Genomic DNA, 22,050 nt, shown 5'->3' with positions numbered 1-22,050 from the left:
GCTTGTCTGCTTCACTTATGGAAGAAAGCTGTAAATTCTAACATACTCCAAGGATTTCTGGGGCTTTTCTGAAATCTGTAAGCCTTTCTAAAATGACACGTTTGCATCTATTGTTGTTTTAAGCCAAATTCTCTCCTCACTATATTTGCCAGTGGATGTTCTACTTTACAACTAATTAAGAGGGAAAGGACATTCCTTTAATGTATATTACTATTTTCATATAATTTGCTTAAGTGCCAGTAATTTATTTTCACAACTCAATTACTGTGTGATTGTTTAGATCATGTGTATATGCTTGAGTGAATTCAGTATCCCTGTATGTTTATTCTCAGCAGAAGCAAATGACAGGTGAAGTATACCAACTTAGGGTAGGCGTTCTGATGAGAACGTGGCTACCCTTCTTTTAATACTGTTTTTGCAACTGTGGGCATAAATGTATGAAGCGACCATCGAAAATGTTATTGCTGTTCCAGAGAATCTTAGGGAATATGGCTTCTGAGGCAGTACCAGGACACAGAGACAGTTTGCAGTGAAAATGGTCAATAACTTCTCTAGGCACTTTGATACTCACATGTGACGGTGATAACCACATGTATTTATCAGCTTAAAATTCATACTTGTTCAATTCTGTACTTGGGTAGTAAAAAGCACTTTCTCCTAGGACATAGAAGTGAAGTTATGACAAGAATACCACTTAGTCCTTTTTGTCCATGGTTAATTTGGAGATTAGACAGATAATCTACGTAAGCAGTCCTGCTATCTTATATATTTATATGCAGACATTACACTAGGAATTCATTGATGTGGATATAACTGGTTTCAGCAGCTTAGGGAGTCTTAAAAGGTGACCTTGTAGATCAACTAGTTAAAAGGGTTTCAGGGTTTAATTCATTTGCTCAAGACCATAACAACAAGTTAGTGGCAGACGTGGTAGGGAAAAAATCACAAGAGGTAATGTGTCAGAGAACTGTATGAGAAAGGAGTTAGAAGGGAAATCAGGATGATGTACTAGCATAGCATAGCTTTGTGACCTGATGGGAAGGTCTTCCTTTTTTTATGCAAGTAAGTAGGTCTCATTCTCTGTGTATAAAATGAGGGTGTTAGACCAGATTTTTAATATCCCTTATTCTCTTCTAAAATTGGATATCTAACTACTTTCCCTCTAGAGCTGGAAATATTTTTGATTTTGCTGATTATCAAATGACTATATAAAATATTTTTGCCCGTTAATGAAGTAGAAGAAGTGTGCCCACCACCATTAACATTTTTCTTTTAAATAGTTGCATAATATTCTGTTCATTGGTGAATGTTATTTACTAACCCATCAACTAAATGGACCTTTAGATTGTTTCCTCTTTTTTACTATTAAACATTGCTGTGGTATACATTATCTTCAAAACTGCTCATGTAAAGTATACTATTTGGTAATTTTTTGCCATTTCTATACATCTGTGAAACTATTACCATAATCTCAATATAGTGTATGTATCCATTGCCCCCCAAAAGGCTCCCTCGTACTCAGTGTAATCCTTCTCTTCTCAGCCCTTCTTTCCTCAGGTACTAAACTGCAGGCTAGTTTGCATTTTGTAGAATTTTGTGTAAATGCACGTAGGTATTATGTAGTCTTAAAAAAATCTGGTTTCTTTAGCATAGTTTTTTTGAGATTCATCCACATTGTTTGTGCATTCCTTTTTACTGAGGTAGTATTTCATTGTGTGGATAACATCTTCATGCATTGGCCTGGATGGACAAATTTGATGGACATTTGGGTTGCTTCTGTTTTGGGTTACTAAAAATAAAACAACTCTAAAGCTTTTGATAAACTCATCAACTATTGATTAATTAAAGATCATTTTACATACGATAAATTTTGAAAAAAGACAGGATGTAACAAATACTAAGGTCTTTTACTGTCTTGGTCTAATGCCTGAGCTCTAGAGAGGGGACATTTTGGAAATTTAAGGTGAGCCTTGTGGAAGCAAGAGAGCAGAAGGAACATTCGTCTTAAGAGAGTTGTGTATAATTCTGTCTCCCCCAAACCAATACTCATCCTTCAAAATGTATTTCGGAAATAATCTAGAAGCCTTTCTGGCCCCTCACTTCTGGCTGTACCTCTCTTTACTGCCGTTTATGTATTGGTGAGTCCTCACTGTGTTTCAAATCCAGCAGTTTACAGGTCAGTGGTCCATATGATTGACCTCTGGGAAGAGGCATGGAAGGAAAACAGCTGTTGACTGGATGAGTACATTAAATTCAACCAATATGTAACTGTGTCTTAACTGTGGATGAATGCAGCAACACTTAACACTTAGGGAGTTAATACTTAAATGGATACATGTTTGTATGTCTAACACCCCAGCTAGACTGTAAGCTCTTTGAGGGTCTGTACTCTCTGTCTGCTTATTCTTGTGTTGCTGATGTTTGGTAACTAATAGTTTTTTCCCTCTCATTACTTGTTTTGTAAATAAATTAGTGCAATTAATAATAACATTGACATACAGTTAGAAAATTTATGTGCATACATGCCCTGGTTTTGAACAAGGTCTGTGTTATAGTCAATCTGTAAAGTAGTTAGAGATTTAGAACACACTTTCACGTATAAACAGTTTTTTGGTTGCAGACAGTTCCTTGTTATTGCAGGTGGAATGAAGGCTAGAAGGAGGTTATTGGAGTCAGCAGTTTACAGGTCTTTGGTTAGTGGATGACCTTTGAAGAGGAATGGAAACCAGTTGCTGACTGAAAAAGTAAATTCAACAAGTGTTTCTTGATTTGTGCATGTACAGGAAGGATTAAGGCTTAAAAAAGAAAACCATCAGGGGCATTTTCAGTCAGTAATCTAGTCAGAATGTGATAAATGCTTAGCCGAAATGTCATCACAGCACTGAGGGTAGTACAAACTGAAGGAGCCTTAGGGATACTTAGGAAGACTTCTTAGGGGAGATGGCATTTGACTTGAACCTTGAGCATAGGGTAGACTTTTGGCTGTTAGAAGTAAGAATCTCTGAAGATAGAAGAAAGGTAGCTGTAACTCTGGCTGCAGTAATATTTGTTTTTAGCTGCCACAGCTCAGGAACTTCAGAAAAGAAAGGAAACTGGCATCTTCTTTGCCCTGGACTCACCCATTTTCTGTGTATAGGGGTATATAGTCCCAGATTGAACAGATGAATATAATGGTCATATTAAATCAGTATGTTAAAAGTTTTCATTACAAGTTTCTGTTGTAAGATTTACAGGTTTAATGATTAATTATTTTTAAAATTTGAATGTAGTTGACATGTGATTAATTTATTAAAATCATTTGAGTGCCTGATTTGTATAAGACACTTTCAGATACTGTGGACACAGAGGTTCTTATCCTAATGCATCTTAGAGTCTAGTGATTCTGTTTATAATTGATCGTAATAATAGAGCAGCATTGCTCCTGTTGACTTGATGCCCATGATCTACTTGGCCCCCAACACTAATCCTTTCTTCTTAAAAACGAGGGGTAGGAAAGGACATGCCTGGCCCAGCTTCCCATCTCTGTTTCCTGGGAGATCAGTGTTGTGAGTGCAGGTGAAAAGGGGGACCACCTTCAACTTCTTCTCCTTCCCAGGGACGATCATACTATGCTTCTCTTCCCGTGCTCTTCCCACCATCCCCAAACAGAGACTGGATATGGGGAATGGGGACAGGGTGTTCAGGAGAAATGGACTCCTATCTCCTGGAGTTAGAAGAGGGAAGGACATTTGGGGTTTGCCATAGCAAATTCTTTAATTCCTCCAAACTCATCGTCTGTCCTAAAGAAAAAAAAAATAGCCCACTTCTTCCTTTTACTCTTCTTCAGTGAATCCTTGTTGATTTGTTGGGAATAAACAGCATTTTCGTGGGCCGGGTCCCTACCCAGCTACCCTCCAGATATTAACAACTTTTTGTTCGTTGTCTGTGAAGTCAATTTATTTTAAATTCAATTAAGATAATAAAAGTTAGATTTATTTCATTGGATTTGGTGAGTCATAGCATGTTATTGGAGAGATTACACCAAATTTTGACATCTCATAGCCAAGTTTGCAGTCAGCTTTCTACCTGCCAGTCACACAGAGGTGGCGGAAGCCTTACTGAGAATAGTGAGGATGCAAGGGGATGCAGGGCCTGCACTAGTTAGTATGTAGTGAGAAGTGGGTGTTTTATGTACCAGTTCTGTTGGACAGAGAATCTGAATGGTAAATATTTCCTTCCTCCTGGAGTAGATGATTGAGAGTTAACTAGAACTATTTCCTGCTTGAGGTGGTATCACAATACATGTATTATTTATATTTGCCCCTCCTACAGCAAAACAAAAGCAAGAGGTTGGCATGCAAAAGAACTGGAAGAAAGGCAATAGATTTAAAGCCAATCTTTGTTTTAAATAGGCTGAATATTCTACACCAATGATTCATTCTTTGTGAAAGAATATGCTGTTTGGCCTTTTCAGGGGAACTACAGTGCATCCTATGATTTAGCATCACAATGAGGGCTTATTCATTAGTTGAACAAAGGCTTTTTCTAGAAACGGGGATTATATTGTCAGTAATTTTAGAGGGAAAATGTCATTGTCCATTTTCATAGTTAATGTGACCAGGGTAAATAGGGTCTTTCAGAAACTTTGAAAGTATATAGGAAAAATTTTACACTTGATTCCTTTTTTTTCTGTTGGGACAGTTTTGTGCTAACAGGATTTGAAGCACGTATAAACTGCTGCTTTGGAAATGTCTTTTTTATCTTAAATATCAAACTTTCAAAAAGAATGTCTATGTTTAGTTTATGATATGTAAAATACAACTTATAAATAGATAAAACACTACATTTTTCTTTTTAGATATCTAATTCTTCTAATATTTTAAAGTATGCTATAGTAAATAATAGTTTTATTATTTTTCATTCCTCTATACATTTGTAAGTAGTAATTAGAGTTTTAGTATTGAGAGTTTCAGTATATTTAATAAGAGGGTATTAGTATTTTCATATTTAAAATTTTTGAAGGTTGGGAACAATTGTAATTTTCCCCATTGATATTAAGATCACTTTGCAGAGTTTCAGCTGGAATGGTCAGTTGTAACTGCTGCCACTAATGTGGCAAAGCAAGGAGTGCCTATAGTTAACTGGGTAACTAGGATTGAGAACTGACTCTGGAAATGTAGTGTCATTGCCGGGTAGCATAAAGGAACTGCTAGAGGTTACAGATGATTATTTTTGAGTGAGAATAGTCATAGTTACCGGCCTTCTCTGGGCCCCTTCAGTTGCAGCGGTGCGGGTAGAAGGTTCATTTTAAACAGGATTTGGGTGAGACGTGGGATGGGGAGGGCATGGAAGTTTTAAGGCAATACAGTGAAGTAATTATGATAATAATTGACTCTTGGATTTAAGCTGAATAAACAGAAGAAAGAGAATATCCAGTGATAGTGAACAAGGTGGTAACATTGGTAGATTGAAAGGTCTTAATGGTGTTGCAGGACTGTTGGAGGGGATTTTCAGAAAAGGTAATTGGTGGAAAGAAAGTAGGATGTGCAAGTTGAGATTATTAATGGGTTTCAGTTATTAGTAATGACAGGTTCAAAAGAAGACTGTGAGAACTTGATGTAGGAGATCATTGAAGAAAAGGTGGTGTAAGTGTACTGAAAGAATGATCAATATTATTGTTGGAATCACTAAGAGTTGTGTTGGGGTGATGTCAGAGAGCTAGGAGCTAAAAATAGGAAATAAAGGGAAGTAGTGACTTGGGGGCAGCCAATAACCTATAATGAGTTAGAGTAGTCGCTGGTATAGTCTCATGACTATAAAAGCTAAGTCACAATGAGAATAGTCCTAATGGTCCTAGGGCAGAAAGTGGTAGATGGTTGTGAGTGTTTAGTGACATGAGGGGCAGGGGAATGTTTTCCCCTTGGGTTCCTCCTTGATTCTTGCTGGAGTTCTCCTGATGAAGTGGAGCAGTGCGGCAGGAGTCTCTTGACCTCTGCTAGGTGATGGACCAGAGGAGGTGATTTTCTGTAATGTCTGTATTCTCTTGGTTCCAGCCAGATGCAACTTTTTGGAGGCACAGTGGGGCAGAGCAATCTCATTTTAGGCCGCCTTTTCCCCCTGGGGAATGATGGCCTGCAAGGTGGTGGTTCTGTTCTTAAGTTTCTGCTGACTTCCTTTCAACTGCTGCTGATGTTAGCCTATAGGTGGTGTGCTATTATACTAGTATTTGTTTGACTTCTGATTGTGGAGGAGTGGTGGGAAGAAATCCATTCTAATCTCGGCTACATATACAATGTCAACAAATATATATGTGTGTGTATACACGTATATGTTTATTTATGTCTATAGATATATTAGCTTTATATATTATGTCATGTAGGTGAGATACCCATTAAGCAGTACTTGTTTGAGTGTCCCAGTCTTAATGTTCAAATGCTCAGCATCAGTGCCAATATATTGATGACAAGAGAGTGTCAATGTGTCTACTATTACTAATATCTGGAAAGTATTTATATTTTATTGAGTTACTATATAATAGGGACTGCTCAATATGTATAAATCAGGCATGTATATTATTCTTTGGCTTCCCTTATCATCATACTAAAGAGAATGATGTTAACAGTTGTTTTAAGGCAGGGATATTTTTGTTTTTTTCCTGAATTCAGTAAGATACTCATTTTAATGCTGTGCACATTTACTGGTTCAAGTGTTTGGAAGTATAAAATTCTCTCTTCCAGAAATACTTTGTAGTAGCTCTTTTGTGCCTGTGTAGAAACAGATTCAAAATATATTCCTTAGTGTGTGTGTGTGTTTTAAAGATTTATTTATTTGAGAGATAGAATGAGCATGAGCAGGGTGGAGGGGCAGAGGAGAGGGAGTAGCAGAAGCAGACTCTGTGCTGAGCAGGGAGCCTGACACAGGGCTCTGTCCCAGGACCCCAAGATCATGACCTGAGCAGAAGTCAGATGCCCAACCAACTGAGCCACCCAGGTGCCCCCTTAGTATGTTTTGAATGGAGGTATATCCTAATTCTTGTCATGGTCAGATTATGATACTTGTTATTTCTCAAATTTGAATAATATCAAGGATATCAACCGATTTATATATTGAAGTATTACAGTTGAACTAAATTATGTATTGAAACAAAAATGTTATTTTGACGTATTTGTTATGTGGTGGACTTACAACCACATTGCTAACAAGCTTCACAGCTCTTTTTACTTTTTAAAACTGAAAATCATGCATTGAGTAAACCTTCTTAAACTGTTTGAACAGTAATAATAGCACATTTCTCTAAGCATGTGAAATACTTTATCTGGTTGTTACAGAGTTTACAAGCTTCTGTCTTCATCTAAAAGTGGAATTATTACCGTGTGTATGAGTGTTCATCTTAACTGTTTATCTGACTTTTCGGCAAAAGTTCTATCTGGGGATGGGTGAAAACTAGTTATAAATGAAAACATTCAGAAAATGACTTCATTAATACTAACACTGCTAAAGAATTTCTGATATGCTGGTTTAAGATTACTTTGGTACTATGATTCGAAAAATTTGCCAAATGCCATTGGAGAGCAGGTATAAAATGAGTTTTTCTCTCTTTGACAAACGTTTTCACCATGTATTAAGGCAGTGCTAACTGCAGTACCAAACAGCCCCCAAATTCAGTGACAAAATGCATGAACTAAAAGCTCATTTCTCACTATGTGACAGTTTAAGGTGAGCATTCCTCATCAGGCAGCTTTTCTTCAATAAGTAATTCAGGAATCCAGGGTACTTTATTTCATACTGTTCCCAGGTTTTCTCCCACCAGCCATTCAGAAGGGGAAAAGAGCATGGTTATCCTGTCTCGTGCACTTCTGTACTGCTCACTTTCCTTCAACTTGAACTTGGTTATATGTCACACCTAATAGGAAGGGAACTGGGAAATTCAGTCTAGCTTTGTATGCAGGATAATGAGGACCTGTTGGTCAATGGCTGCTAAACTATGCCAAGAGTAAAATTGTTTTTTCAAATAAGATTTTTGAATAGTTAAAAACCTTTTTTTATTGGCTAAGTGATATATTGATATGAAGGATTTGGGGGATGTTTTAGTATTTTGGTAAACAAATTATTCCCTCCATGTTGCCCCCATATTCTTTCTTTTGTTCTTTCTTTTCTTCCTTTCCTTTCTTCTTTTCTTTCTGGTAGTGGTGAGGCATGTGGGATGGGGAGACCAGGTATGGTAGACATTTAGGGAAAGTTCATCTGAAAATTGATTGTAATGATTTAATCACAGAGCTAATAAGTTAAATAGTTTTTTACTTAGGAGTGGTGTCATTGGTGTCAATGCTTGTGTGTCTGTGCTAATGTCTCTGTGTGAGAGATAGCAGTTTGGGTTTCAGGGTTATTAAGATGGTTTTAGGAAATATAAAATCAGAACTGTAGTTTAAAATAGTTATTTTTTTTAAAGTTTTAATTTTAATTCCCATATACTTAACATACAGTGTTATATTAGTTTCTCGTGTCAAAATAGCTCTTTTGTGTGTGTGTATTGTCTAATTCAACTATAAGAATTTCATCAAATGGTAAATATGCATTTATTTTATTGAATTAAAATTAGCCTAAGGTAAGTGGTAAAATAGATTCTTATTATCTTAAATACTGACTTAATAAACAAATCTAATTTAGGGTACCACAAACTGACCCGTTAGTGGGAAAATAAGAACATAAAGTGCTAATTGAATAGTAAGTTAGTTGCTTATCACCTTGGAACAGAAACTAAACTTTTGAAAATATATAAACTAGTTTCATCTGTTGTTATATGGCAAAATATTTTGTGTATCAGTAACTCTGAGTGCATTTTTTTACTTATCTGCCTAGTTGCTGCCAGGGTCAGCAGAAGGGTTCCTCCCCATACACATTGTTATCTTAAAAAGATAAACCATTTTCTTAGCCATGAGTTAAGGGAAAACTAAGCTAAAGAATCAGCCCATGTTTTTAGTTACTGGAGTTTGGACTATCCTAGTATGGGGGTAAAATAAAATAGCACAAAATTATGGATGTATAAATGATGCCAAACTATGAACATGGCTTTATAATAACAATTAAAATAACTAGCAAAATTCCAAGAGATCTAAATTCTGTTAACTGAAAAAGGTACTTAAGTATGTGTATAAACTTGCCTGTGAGTATGACTGTATATATTTTCTTTGTTTATTAAAATGAGTGTTCTTGGCATGGAGGAACTTCTTCACTGGTGGTTCAGGAAAGCTAGATTCCAATTAGAATTTGGGCAAGGTCATTGGGATATTTTCAGGTTAAAATTATATTATCAGAGGAAGGTATTGTGGTGATTATAACCCCAAATCTTCTAAAAGCTGAGAATTGAAAATCTGGGCATATTATATTGGAAAACTTTTCAGCCTTTGTGGCAGATTCTTATTAGATACATGTTGGATGGTGTTATGTTTTTACTTTCCCACGGTCAACCTTTGAAATGCTAGAATAATACACATATTAGGTTTTTTCCCATTTGGTACTTCAGTTGTGTTAGTTTTCCACTTTGAAATAATTTGCTCTACCAACATTTCAGCCTTTTACTCCTAATCTTATTTTGAAAATTTTTTAAACTTAAAAAAAGTTAAAAGAATTGTGTAATAAACACATATATCCTTCTCCCAGATCTGCCATTTAAAAAAACCAAAAGAACATTTTGCACCCCCTCATACACTTTTTGGGGAACTGCTTGAAAATAGGTTGTAGACATAATGAAACTTCACTGCTAAACACATTCCCCTAAAACACACACTCCCTAAGAATATGTACATTTTCATAACTAGCTATAGTGTTTCACCCCTAAAAAAAATTAATTCAGTAAAATCATTTACTATCCAGTCTATAATAAAATTTCTCCAGTAGTCCTAAGAATACCTTTTTTGCATTTGTTTATTATGTCTCTTTTAGTGTCTTAATTACCAGGCTCCCCTACTCTTAGTTATCAACTTTTTCTGGTTTTTTTCTTTAAATGACATTGCCTTTTTTTACATGTCTAGGTCAGTGACTTATAGGATGTTCTGCATTTTGTTGTGTCTGATTGTTTATTCATCATTAGATTCAGTGAACATATTTGGTCAAGAATATTGTATAGGGAAAGCTGGGCATCCCTTACTGAATCACGTCAAGAGGCACATATCTTTCTACTACTGGTCGTGCTTAGCTTGATCACTTGGTAAATGAAGTGAGAGTTGCTATATCTTTAGTGTGAAGGTACCATCTTCCTTTATAATTAATAAATAATCTATGGGGGGATACTTTCAGAGACTATGAATATCCTGTTACCTCATATCTTTCATCTAATGGTTTTAGTACCCATTAATGATCCTTACCTAAATCACTTTATACATGTGGGGTTATAAAGTGGTAACATTTTAAGTCTGTCATTTCACATTTATTGATTGGAATTTTACAGTTTTTGCAGTGTTGACCTCTGATAAAAAAACTTAAGTTTAAGTCAGAGCTGTCAGTATCAGTAAATGTAGGTTGTTCCATAACTCCTGCCTCTTAACTGCTAGATTAAATTTGTGTTGTACTGTCTAATTAGCATTTCCAAAGAAATAGGTCACTAGTATCCACTGTAGGTTCTAGATTTTCTTAAGAAATTACGTGTAGTATTTCTAATTATAATTCTTTGTACTGTATCTTAAGCTACTTAAGGATTTTTCAGTGCTTCCCTTCTCACGCATGTCTTGGTATCTTATCTTGACAGTTCTCTTAATTATGGTACCTTGATTAAATTATAAAATATGTTCATGAATAAGGAGAACCCTAGCAAGGGAGAAGTACGTGAAATTTGAGAGAGGGGAATAAGCTTTTAAATGACTAAACTAAAATGGAACAGCTATCTAGAAATAGAACCAATTCAGTTAAGGATTTTTAATCACTGTTTAATTATAAAGGGAAAACAAATGATGATAAAATAGTTATTGGCTTATAAAACACTCACTTGAATTACACATCAAAGAAATTTAAACTCACTCTGCTTTTACTGTGCCATGGAGCATGTTTCTAGGTCCCTTTTTCTTGAGGCCAGTTGGTATTCATTGAAGGAATTCAAGCCATATAGAATATTCTAGCAGTCTAACTGTAGTTCAGCTTGAGGTGTACATTTGCAGCATAGGAAATTTAATGTGTTTGGAGGGAAAGTTATAAATTACAAAACGAAGTAAATTGCAGTATTAACATACTTTATGTATCTGAAGCAGGAAAGGTTGGGAAAGTTAAACCTAGAATGAAGAATGATTATTGTCCTTTTTTAGAATTCACAAATCATCTATATGAAAAAAATCTAGAGACCAGTGATATTTTATTGAGGGAGAACTTACTAACCTGCCGGCTTTTAAAATGAGAATGCTCAATAAGCATCTATGGCTTTTGTTAATTGTGACAGTTAGTTTTTCATTTATAAGATAATTAGTAATCTCTAAACATGTGATAGTAATGACATTACTTCTTTGTGTTTTAGACTATCCACATAAATATGGTCCACAGGGGGGCTGTGCAGATCATTCAGTATTTGAAAGGATGAGGAAGTACCAGATGACTGGTGTAGAGGAAGCAACACAGGTAAGGATTTTAATACTAGCTTGCATTTAAGAAATGGAAATGAACTTGGGCATGTGTTCTTGCGTTAAAAATGTCTGTTACTAGAATTTCTGAAAGATTTTTACCACTGTGGGGAAATATTTATATTTTTTAACGTTCAAAAGGTCAGGTAACTTGCCTATAATAAAGATATGGTGCTGAGATTGGAATACGAATCTGTGTGACTGAAAAAACATTAAGTTACATGTCCAAAATATACTCTGTCTTGCATGTTATGTTGTCAAGTTACGAAAAATTTAGTCTAAACATGTGTTTTGTATAAATATAAGTATTTGTATTAGTATGAAAATTAGAGCGACCAAATTCCCCTGGTTTGTCTGGGACGTCCCCAGCTTAACACTAAAAATCATGTGTTCCTGAGCAAACTGAGATAGTTATGCACTATATAATAAAAATCACAAGGCTTTTGATATATATATGTTTGTTTATTGTCTAAATAATTGATTTTTAAAGTAATCTCTATGCCCAGCGTGGGGCTCCAGCTCTGCTTTTAATATATTAAGTTTTTTCACCATTTGACTATTGTTTTTTTTACTTTTTTTGACCTTTTTAAAAATAATTCAAAACAGAGATTTAAAATGAAAAAAATATTTTTATGGTAAAACATTTATTATGTATTTTGGCATGTTTTCTAAAAATAGTAAGGTGGAATAATGTTGCTTGCGTTTCTTGAGTCACAAATGTAGATACGTGTGTTTCTTGATCTGTGAAATGGCACAAACAATTCTATTTCAGGTGTATCTTTCAAGTACAAGTGAGATTTTATTCTTGCACTTGTTGAATAGTTACATATCAATCTTCTGCCATATGTCAGAGACTGGTAGGTTCTGGGAGTATGTGGAGATGAACATGAAAGCTTGTTCTCAAAAAGTTAGTAACACTTGACCCTTGAACAACATGGTGGTTGGGGATGCTGACCTTTGTGCAGTTGAAAATCTGCATATAACTTTTGACTCCCCAAAAACTTAACTACTGATAGCCTCCTGTTGACTGGATACCTTACTGATAACATGAACAGTTAATTGACATATTTTGTTATATGTATTATATGCTGTAGTCTTATAATTGAGGGAAGCTAGATAAAAGAAAATGTTATTAAGAAAATTACAAGGAAGAGAAAATACATTTACAGGACGGTAGTTTATGTATGGAAAAAAATCGCTTATTAGTGGACTCACACAGTTCAAACCCATGAAGGGTTTGTACGAGGGTCAGCTGTTGTTTAATTGGCGACACAGAGAAACAGTTGAGAGTGGTAAGAGATAGAAGAGAATTAAGCATGGGGTGATAACTGTACACATAAAAGGGGTAGTTTAGTTAATCTAGCCTAGGAAGTATTTGAGGACAATAATCAGAAACTAAAAGAATAAGCAGAAGTTAGGTTGGCCATGAAGAGCTAGGAAGACAGGAGAACAGTACATACAAAGGTCAGAGAGATAGCAAGACCATTAAAGAATTTTTAACTCCAGGGTGGGGTACAAAACTAGAGACTGGGAAACTAATTCGAAGTGTTTCAGTTACTTGATTGAGAATAGTGGCTTGTACTAAGGTGTTGGCAATGTGCATAGAGAGGACAAGACTACAGAATACTAAATATGAGAAAGTTTAGCAGTGGCTAGATATAACATTCATATACAAAAGTAGGTTGCATTTCTTTTTTTTTTTTTTTTAAGATTTTATTTATTTATTTGACAGAGATAGAGACAGCCAGCGAGAGAGGGAACACAGCAGGGGGAGTGGGAGAGGAAGAAGCAGGCTTCCAGCGGAGAAGCCTGATGTGGGCCTCGATCCCAGAACGCCAGGATCCCGCCCTGAGCCAAAGGCAGTCGCTTAACGACTGAGCCACCCAGGCGCCCCTGGTTGCATTTCTTCATATCAGCAGACTACCAGAAAAAGAGAACATCATTAATAATAGTATCAAGAATATCATGTATTGAAGATTCAGTGTAACAAAGAATTATAAGTCCTACATAAGGAAAGTTATAAAACCTGGGAAGAAAAGTTAAAGAAGATTTATCTTAAATAAATGGAGAGATATACCACAGTTGTGGAAATTAATAGCTAATATCACAAAAACATCAATTTTCCCCATATTGATTTGTAGATTCACTGCAATTCCAATATTAATTATAGCAGGGTTATTCACAGCACAATGATGGATTGAAAATGTTATAGAGAAAAGTAAAGGCTAAGAAGAAGTAGGGCCCACCCTAAAGGTGGTAAGCAGAAAAGAGGGATTTACCCTGGAAGGTATTAAAACTTATTATAATTGAGTGTTAGATATTAGCATAGGATGAACAAGTTGACCTGAGGAATAAAATTGAGTGCTCAGAAAGAGACCAGTACATCAGTGAGGAAAAGTAGAGGTCATTGAATAAGTAGAACTAGAAAAAAAATGTTTGTCCATTTGGAAAAAAAATGAAGTTAGGTCTCCATTTTACATCATATTTAAAACAAAACAAAACTCCAGCTATATTGAAGTATTAAATGTCTAAAATGAAAAACATGAAATGCTTAGTGGAAAAAATAAGTGGAGATTTTCCATCCAGTCGTGATGGAGTAACTGATATCCAGCTAGACCTCCTGTAAATATATGAAGACTAAATGAACAAAATATTTGAAACAATTATTTTCAAACATTAGACAATAGGTAGTGAAGGACTGAGATCCCTGAGAGGGGAGAAATAAGTCTCTCAGTGATTTCCCTGATTTTTTTGACCGGAGGCAGAAGTTTAGTTATGGCACAGGGAAAGGGGATCTCAAGAAGAGTGAGACGTACATAGCAGTTTTGCTGAGTCGAAGAGACAGGTCGAAGTTTAAGAAGGCTGAGGTATCTGGACTTAGGACAGAGTACCTGAGAAGCGAGGACTACACTGGGAAAATCTCCAGATACCTGGACAGCAGTTGCCTTGAGTCTTAGCTGAAAACTAACCTGTGCGTGCACAGGGTGAGATGGTATTAGACAACTACAAGAGAGGGACAAACTATTGGAGAATCTATAAATTGAACAGCTGTAAGAAATTACACTTGGTTGAGATCCCAAGCCATGCTACGAGTAGGTTTACCTCACCCTAGAGTAAAGACCACTTCAAACCTGCCTTTATTAAGCTGAAAAAACCAAGCTTGAAAAAGATCAAAGTGATTTTCAAGTAAATTAGCTCCCCGACAGAATAAAGCTCAATAATATTTGTTAAAGGAGGATGCAGAATACAGATACTCAACAATGTAAACATTCATAATGTCTAGCATTCAGAAAGCATTACTAGATGACTAAAAGATGAAAAATGTGATCTATAGTCAGGAGAAAAAAACACCCAGATAGAAACAGAACCAGAAATTAAAGGCATTAGCACCCAAAAGCTTTAAAGCAACTATTATTAATATGTTCAAAGAATTACAGAGGGGCGCCTGGGTGGCTCATTCGTTCAGCGTCTGCCTTGGGCTCAGGGCGTGATCCCGGAGTCCTGGGATTGGGCCCTGCATTGGGCTCCCTGCTCCTCTGGGAGCCTGCTTCTTCCTCTCCCACTCCCCCTGCTTGTGTTCCCTCTCAAGGCTGGCTGGCTGTCTCTGTCAAATAAATAAAATCTTTAGGGGAAAAAAAAAAGAATTACAGAAAAAAGCATGAAAACAGAATAGAAATTATAATAAAGAACCAAATGTAATTTACAGAACTGTGAAAAGTACATTTTCTGAATTGAAAAATTTAATGGATGGGCTTAAGAGCAAATTAGTTATTGCAGAAGCTAACATAAGAAAACGTGAATAAAGGACAGTAAAACAGTAGAAATAATCTAAATCTAAGCAGAGAGAGAAAATAATTAATTGGGAGTCCAAGGAGGAGGCAATGTAGAAAAAAGATTTGAAAAATTAATGTTTCCAGAATTTTAAGATACGAAAAAAAATTTTAATCAGTGGCCTAAGAAGCTCAGTGAAACTCAGGCAGGATAAACACAAAATCATATCAGGAGACATTAAAATCGAATTACTGGAAATCACTAGAAATGAGAGGAGTGCCTGGCTGGCTCAGTCAGTGGAGCATGCGACTCTTGATTTCAGGGTTGTGAGTTCAAGCCCCACATTGAGGGTAGAGATTACTTAAAAATAAAATCCTTTAAAAGAAAAGCAGCCATAAAAAAGAAGATAACGTTTATATACCATGAACAGATATAAGAGTAACTGCTGCCTGCCCATCACACATTGCAAACTGAAGACATACATGGAATGACATCTTTAAAGTGTTGAAAGAAAAACTGTCAAACTAGGATTCTTTATTTTGTGAAAATAATATTAAAAAATGAGAGCAAATTAAAGATCTTTTTTAGACAAAGCTGGGAGAATTCGCCTCTGGGAGATTTACATTGCAAGATGTTAAAGGATGTTTTTCAGGTAGAGAAAGGATACCAGATGGAAATGAAGATTTATACAAAGGAGTGAAGAGCATAAAATAGTAAATACATAGGTGCGCCTGGGTGGCGCAGTCGGTTAAGCCTTTGACTCTTGGTTTCAGCTCAGATGGGGAGCTCAGGGTTGTGGGATCTGGCCCTGCGTGGGGCTCCATGCTCTGTGTGGATCTGCTTGTGACTTTCTCTCCCTCTCTCTGCTCCCCTTCCCCTGCTTGCACATGCGCGTGTGTGCACACTCTCTTTCAAAAATAAATAAATCTTTAAAATGATAGTAAATACATATAAAGGACATTTTTATCATTTAAATATTTTCTTTAAGAGATAATTACTTAAAATAGTAACAATGTAAAATTTGTCTATAATATACAAAGAATCAAAATTTATGATAATGGCACAAAAGATAGGAGGGAAAGTGAAAGTATATTATTGTTTCTTACACTATACAGGAAGTGGTATAATTTTGGCAGGTGGATCCTGCTATTTAAAAGTTGGATATTGGAAACCTTAGTGCAGAGCTCAGCAACCTACAGCTCATGGACCAGCTGCTTGTTTTTGTAAATAAAGTTTTATTGGAACGCAACCACGTAATCATTCATAGGTGCATGTCTGTGGCTGCCTTTGCACTACGTTGGTAGAGTTGAGTAATTGTAACAGAGATAGTGTGGCCCAAAAGTATTTACTGTTGTCCTTTTGAGATATTTACAGTAATGTCCTCTGCCCTGGAGTTACCACTGAAAGAAAATAAAGGAGATATAGTTAACAGGTCAATAAAGGAAATCAAATGTGCAGTTGACCCCTGAACAACATGGATTTGAACTGCACAGGTCCACTTATATGTGGATTTTTTTTTTCAGTAAATACTGTATAGTATGTAAATTACAGCACTGTAAATGTATTTTCTCTTATCATTTTCTTTTCTGTAGCTTACTTTATATATGAATAAAGTATATAATATGTATGGTATGCAAAATATATGTTAACTGACAAGTTATGTTACCAGCCAGTAAGGCTTCCAGTCAACAGCAGGCTATTAGTATCTAAGTTTTGGGGGAGTCAAAAGTTATATGCAGATTTTCAACTGTGTGAGAGGTTGGCATCCCTAATCCCTGGGTTATTCAGGGATCAACTGGAGGTTAAAATACTCAGTTGATCCAAAAGAAGGTACGGAAAAAAAAGGAACAAAGAACATGTGGGACAAATAGAAAATAAATACCAAGATGGTAAGTTTAAATCTAACCATGCTGAGGATTACATTAAATGTAAATGGACTGCATTGATTTAAAAAGCTGAGATGGTAAGAGTGATTAAAGCAAGACCAAATCCTTCTAAAAAAGTAGTTAAAAAAATTTTTTTTAATTTAAAGTCAGTTAATTAACACATAATGTTTTATTAGTTTCAGAGGTAGAGGTCAGTGATTCATCAGTCTTACATAATACCCAGTGTTCATTGCATCACTCGCGCTCCTTAACGTCCATCACGCAGTTACCCCATCCCTCCACCCAACTCCCCTCCAGCAACCCTCAGTTTGTTTCCTGTGATTAAGAGTCTCTTATGGCTTATCTCCCTCTCTGATTTCGTCTTGTTTTATTTTTCCTCTCTTCCCTTATGATCCTGTTTTGGTTCTTAAATTCCACATATGAGGGAGATCATATGATAATTGTCTTTCTCTGATTGACTTACTTCATTTCGCATAATACCCTCTAGTTCCATCCATGTTGTTGCAAATGGCAAGATTTCATTTTTTTGATGGCTGATAGTATTCCATTGTATGTATATATAAACCACATATTCTTTATCCATTCTTCTGTCAGTGGACATCTGGGCTCTTCCATAGGTTGCCTGTTGTGGACATTGCTGCCATATACATTGGGGTGCAGGTGCCCCTTCCTATCACTACATTTGTATCTTTGGGGTAAATATCCAGTAGTGTAATTGCTGGGTTGTAGGGTAGCTCTATTTTCAACTTTTTGAGGAAGCTCCATACTGTTTTCCAGAGTGGTTGTACCAGCTTGCCTTTCCACCAACAGTGTGTAAGAGGGTTCCCCTTCCTCCGCATTCTCACCAATATCTGTCATTTCCTGACTTGTTAATTTTAGCCATTCTGACTGGTGTGAGGTAGTATTTCATTGCGGTTTTGATTTGTGTTTCCCTGATGCCCAGCGATGTTGAGCATTTATTCATGTGTCTGTTGGCCATTTGTATGTCTTCTTTGGAGAAATGTCTGTTCTTGTCTTCTGCCTATTTCTTGATTGGATTATTCTTTGGGTGTTGAGTTTGATAAGTTCTTTAGAGAGTTTGGATACTAGCCCTTTCTCTGATAAGACATTTGCAAATACCCTCTCCCATTCTGTTGGTTGTCTTTTGGTTTTGTTGACTGTTTCCTTTGCTCTGCAAAAGCTTTTATCTGTAACTGTTTAGCAGTAGTTCATTTTTGCCTTTGTTTCCTTTGCCTTTGGCGATGTGTCTGGGAAGAAGTAGCTGCGGCAGAAGTCACAGAAGTTGCTACCTGTGTTCTTCTCAAGAATTTTGATGGATTCCTGTCACACATTTAGGTCTTTCATCCATTTGGAGTCTATTTTTGTGTACGGTGTAAGGAAATGGTCCAGTTTCATTCTTCTGCATGTGGCTCTCCTATTTTCCCAACACCATTTGTTGAAGAGACTGTCTTTTTTCCATTGGATATTCTTTCCTGCTTTGTCGAAGATTAGTTGACCATAGAGTCGAGGGTCCATTTCTGAGTTCTCTGGTCTGTTCCATTGATCTGTGTGTCTGTTTTTGTGCTGGTACCACACTGTCTTGATGATTACAGCTTTGTAATAGAGCTCGAAGTCCAGGATTGTGATGCCCCCAGCTTTGGTTTTCTTTTTCAACATTCCTTTGGCTATTTGGGATCTTTTCTGGTTCCATACAAATTTTAGGATTATTTGTTGCAGTTCTGTGAAAAAAGTTGATGGTATTTTTTTAAAGATTTTATTTATTTGAGTGCAAGTGAGAGAGCATAAGCAGGGGGAGCAGCAGAAGAAGGGGGACAAGCAGATTCCCTGCTGAGCAGGGAGCCCGAGGTGGGGCTCGATCCCAGAACCCTGGGATCATGACCTGAGCCAAAGGCAGATGCTTAACTGACTGAGCAACCCAGGCACCCCAAGTTGATGGTATTTTGATAGGGATTGCATTGAATGTATAGACTGCCCTAGGTAGCATAGACATTTTAACAATATTTTTTCTTCCCATCCATGAGCATGGAACATTTTTCCATTTGTTTGTGTCTTCCTCAGTTTCTTTCATGAGTGTTCTGTAGTTTTCTGAATACAGATCCTTTGCATCTTTGGTTAGGTTTATTCCTAGGTATCTTATGGTTTTGGGTGCAATTGTAAATGGAATCAGCTCCTTCTTAATTTCTCTTTCTTCTGTCTCGTTGTTGATGTATAGAAATGCAGCTGGTTTCTGTGCATTGATTTTATTTCCTGCCACTGTGCTGAATTCCTGTATGAGTTCTAGCAGTTTTGGGGTGGAGTCTTTTGTGTTTTCCACACAGAGTTTCATGTCATTTGTGAAGAGTGAAAGTTTGACTTCTTTGTTGATTTGACTGCCTTTTATTTCTTTTTTTGTCTGATTGCTGAGGCTAGGACTTCTAGTCCTATGCTGAACCACAGTGGTGATAGTGGATATCCCTGCTGTGTTCCTGACCTTAAGGGGAAAGCTCTTAGTTTTTCCCCATTAAGAATGATATTCGCTGTTGGCTTTTCTGATAGATGGCTTTTATGATATTGAGGTATGTTCCCTCTATCCCTACACTGTGAAGAATTTTAATCAAGAAAGGATGCTGTACTTTGTCAAATGCTTTTCCTGCATCTGTTGAAAGGATGATACAGTTCTTGTCCTTTGTTTTCTTAATGTAGTGTATTACATTGATTTGTCGATGTTGAACCACCCTTGCAGGGCAGGAATAACTCCCACTTGGTCATGGTGAATATTCCTTTAATGTACTGTTGGATCCTATTGGCTAGTATCTTGGTGAGAATTTTTGCATCCATGTTCATCAGGGATATTGGTTTGTAATTCTCCTTTTTGGTGGGGGTCCTTGTCTGGTTTTGGGATCAAGGTAATGCTGACTTCATAGAAAGAGTTTAGAAGTTTTCCTTCCAGGGGCGCCTGGGTGGCTCAGTCGTTACGCGTCTGCCTTCAGCTCAGGGCGCGATCCTGGCGTTCTGGGATCGAGCCCCACATCAGGCTCCTCCACTGGGAGCCTGCTTCTTCCTCTCCCACTCCCCCTGCTTGTCTTCCCTCTCTCGCTGCCGTCTCTCTCTCTGTCAAATAAATAAATAAAATCTTAAAAAAAAAAAAAAAGTTTTCCTTCCATCTTTGTGTTTTGAAACAGCTTCAGAAGAATAGGTATTAGTTCTTCTTTACATATTTGGTAGAATTCTGGGAAGCCATCCGGCCCTGGACTCTTGTTTGTTGGGAGACTTCTGATTACTGCTTCAGTATCCTTGCTGAAAGAAATGCAGTTTAAATGTAAAGACACAGATAATTTAAAAGGATGGTAAAGCATGTATCATACAAATACCAATCATAAGAATGTTAGAGTGACCATATTAATATCAAAGAATGTATATCAGTTCACAGAGTATTACTGTGGATAAGGAGGAACATTTTACTTTATCATGGAGAAATAATCTTAAATGTTAATAATGCATTTAGTAATAGAGCTATGAAATACATTAAGCAAAAACTGACTAAATTGAAAGGCGAACTGGACAAATCTACAAATTATAGCGTGAGGTACTTATTTCTGAGTAGAGAAGTTGATTGATATGCTAATAAAACAAGTAGATAGAAAACCAGTTAGGATATAGGACGCTTGAACACCACTCTGAACCAGCCTGACCTAATTGACATTTATAGAACTATTCACTCAAAAGTAGCAGATTCTTTTCAAGTGTATATGAACATTTGCTAACATATACGAGGCTATAAAAGAAGTCTCAATAACTTTAAAAGGTTTGAGATTATATAGAATAAGTTCTTAGGTCTTAAGGAAATTAAATTAGAAATCAACAACAAACAATCTGGAAAAATCCTGAAATTTTTAGAAATTAAGTCACATCAAATAATGCAATTGGGAACTATTTTGAAGTGAATAACAAAAACACAAAATAATAAAATTTGTTAGATTCAGCTTAAGCTGAATAACCACTGAAAGAAAATTTAAATGCAAGAAAAGTTAAAGGATTTTCTTTGGGTAGAAAAAGGATACCAGATGGAAATTTAGATCTATACAAAGAAGTGAAGAGCTCACAGGAAACATTTGCTAACAACAAAGAATGTGAAGTTTTAAATGATCATATTAGAAAAGAAAAAAGATCTAGAAATCAGTCACATAAGCTTCCACCTTAAAAAGCTAGACCAGGAAGTACAAATTAACCTCTAAGTAAATAGATGGACTAAAGTAACCAGGAAGAGATATCAGTGATATAAAAACAAGAGGAAATCAGTAGAAAAGATTAATTAATAAACTTCTAAAGCTAGTCCGATCAAGAAATAAGGAGAAAACACAAATTAACAGTATCGGGAATGAAAGGGGATATTACTACACACACTAATAGTTTAAATTTTGAGCATGTTGAGCCAATAAATTCAACAGCCAATTTAATGGGCAAATTCCTTTACAGATAGAAATTAAGAAAACAAGCAGAAATATAGTATTAGGTGTGTATATGATGTTATTAGATTGATACTTAATAATTTTCCATCAAGGAATGTTCAAGCCCAGATATCATTTCACCATAGAAGTCTAAGCCTTTAAGAAAGAAAAAATATCAATCTTACACAGAGCCCTTAAGAAAATAAAGGAGAAGGGAAAACTTCTTAACATATTCTGTCAGAGCAGCATTACTCTGATACCCACACCAGACAAAGACATTAGAAGAAAACTAAACTACAAGCCAATATACCTTTGAATATATGCAGAATTTCTTAAACAAAATATTAACAAGTCAAACTCAACAATATATAAAAGAAAGTAACA

The 22,050-nt window shown here is 36.1% G+C and overlaps 1 protein-coding gene across 1 annotated transcript in view; it reads left to right on the top strand.

The window, feature by feature from the left end:
* ADAM10 (ADAM metallopeptidase domain 10) overlaps window positions 1–22,050 on the top strand; it is a 132,208-nt gene that overhangs the window by 60,894 nt on the left and 49,264 nt on the right. The window contains exon 5 of the mRNA XM_026518578.4: window positions 11,480–11,580. Within this exon, the coding sequence (XP_026374363.1) occupies window positions 11,480–11,580 (101 nt within the window). The remainder of the gene's footprint in view (window positions 1–11,479; window positions 11,581–22,050) is intronic.

This window comes from Ursus arctos, unplaced genomic scaffold (assembly GCF_023065955.2).
Source record: "Ursus arctos isolate Adak ecotype North America unplaced genomic scaffold, UrsArc2.0 scaffold_36, whole genome shotgun sequence".
NCBI classification, from domain to species: Eukaryota; Metazoa; Chordata; class Mammalia; order Carnivora; family Ursidae; genus Ursus; species Ursus arctos.
This window is presented reverse-complemented; position numbering and strand designations above follow the sequence as displayed.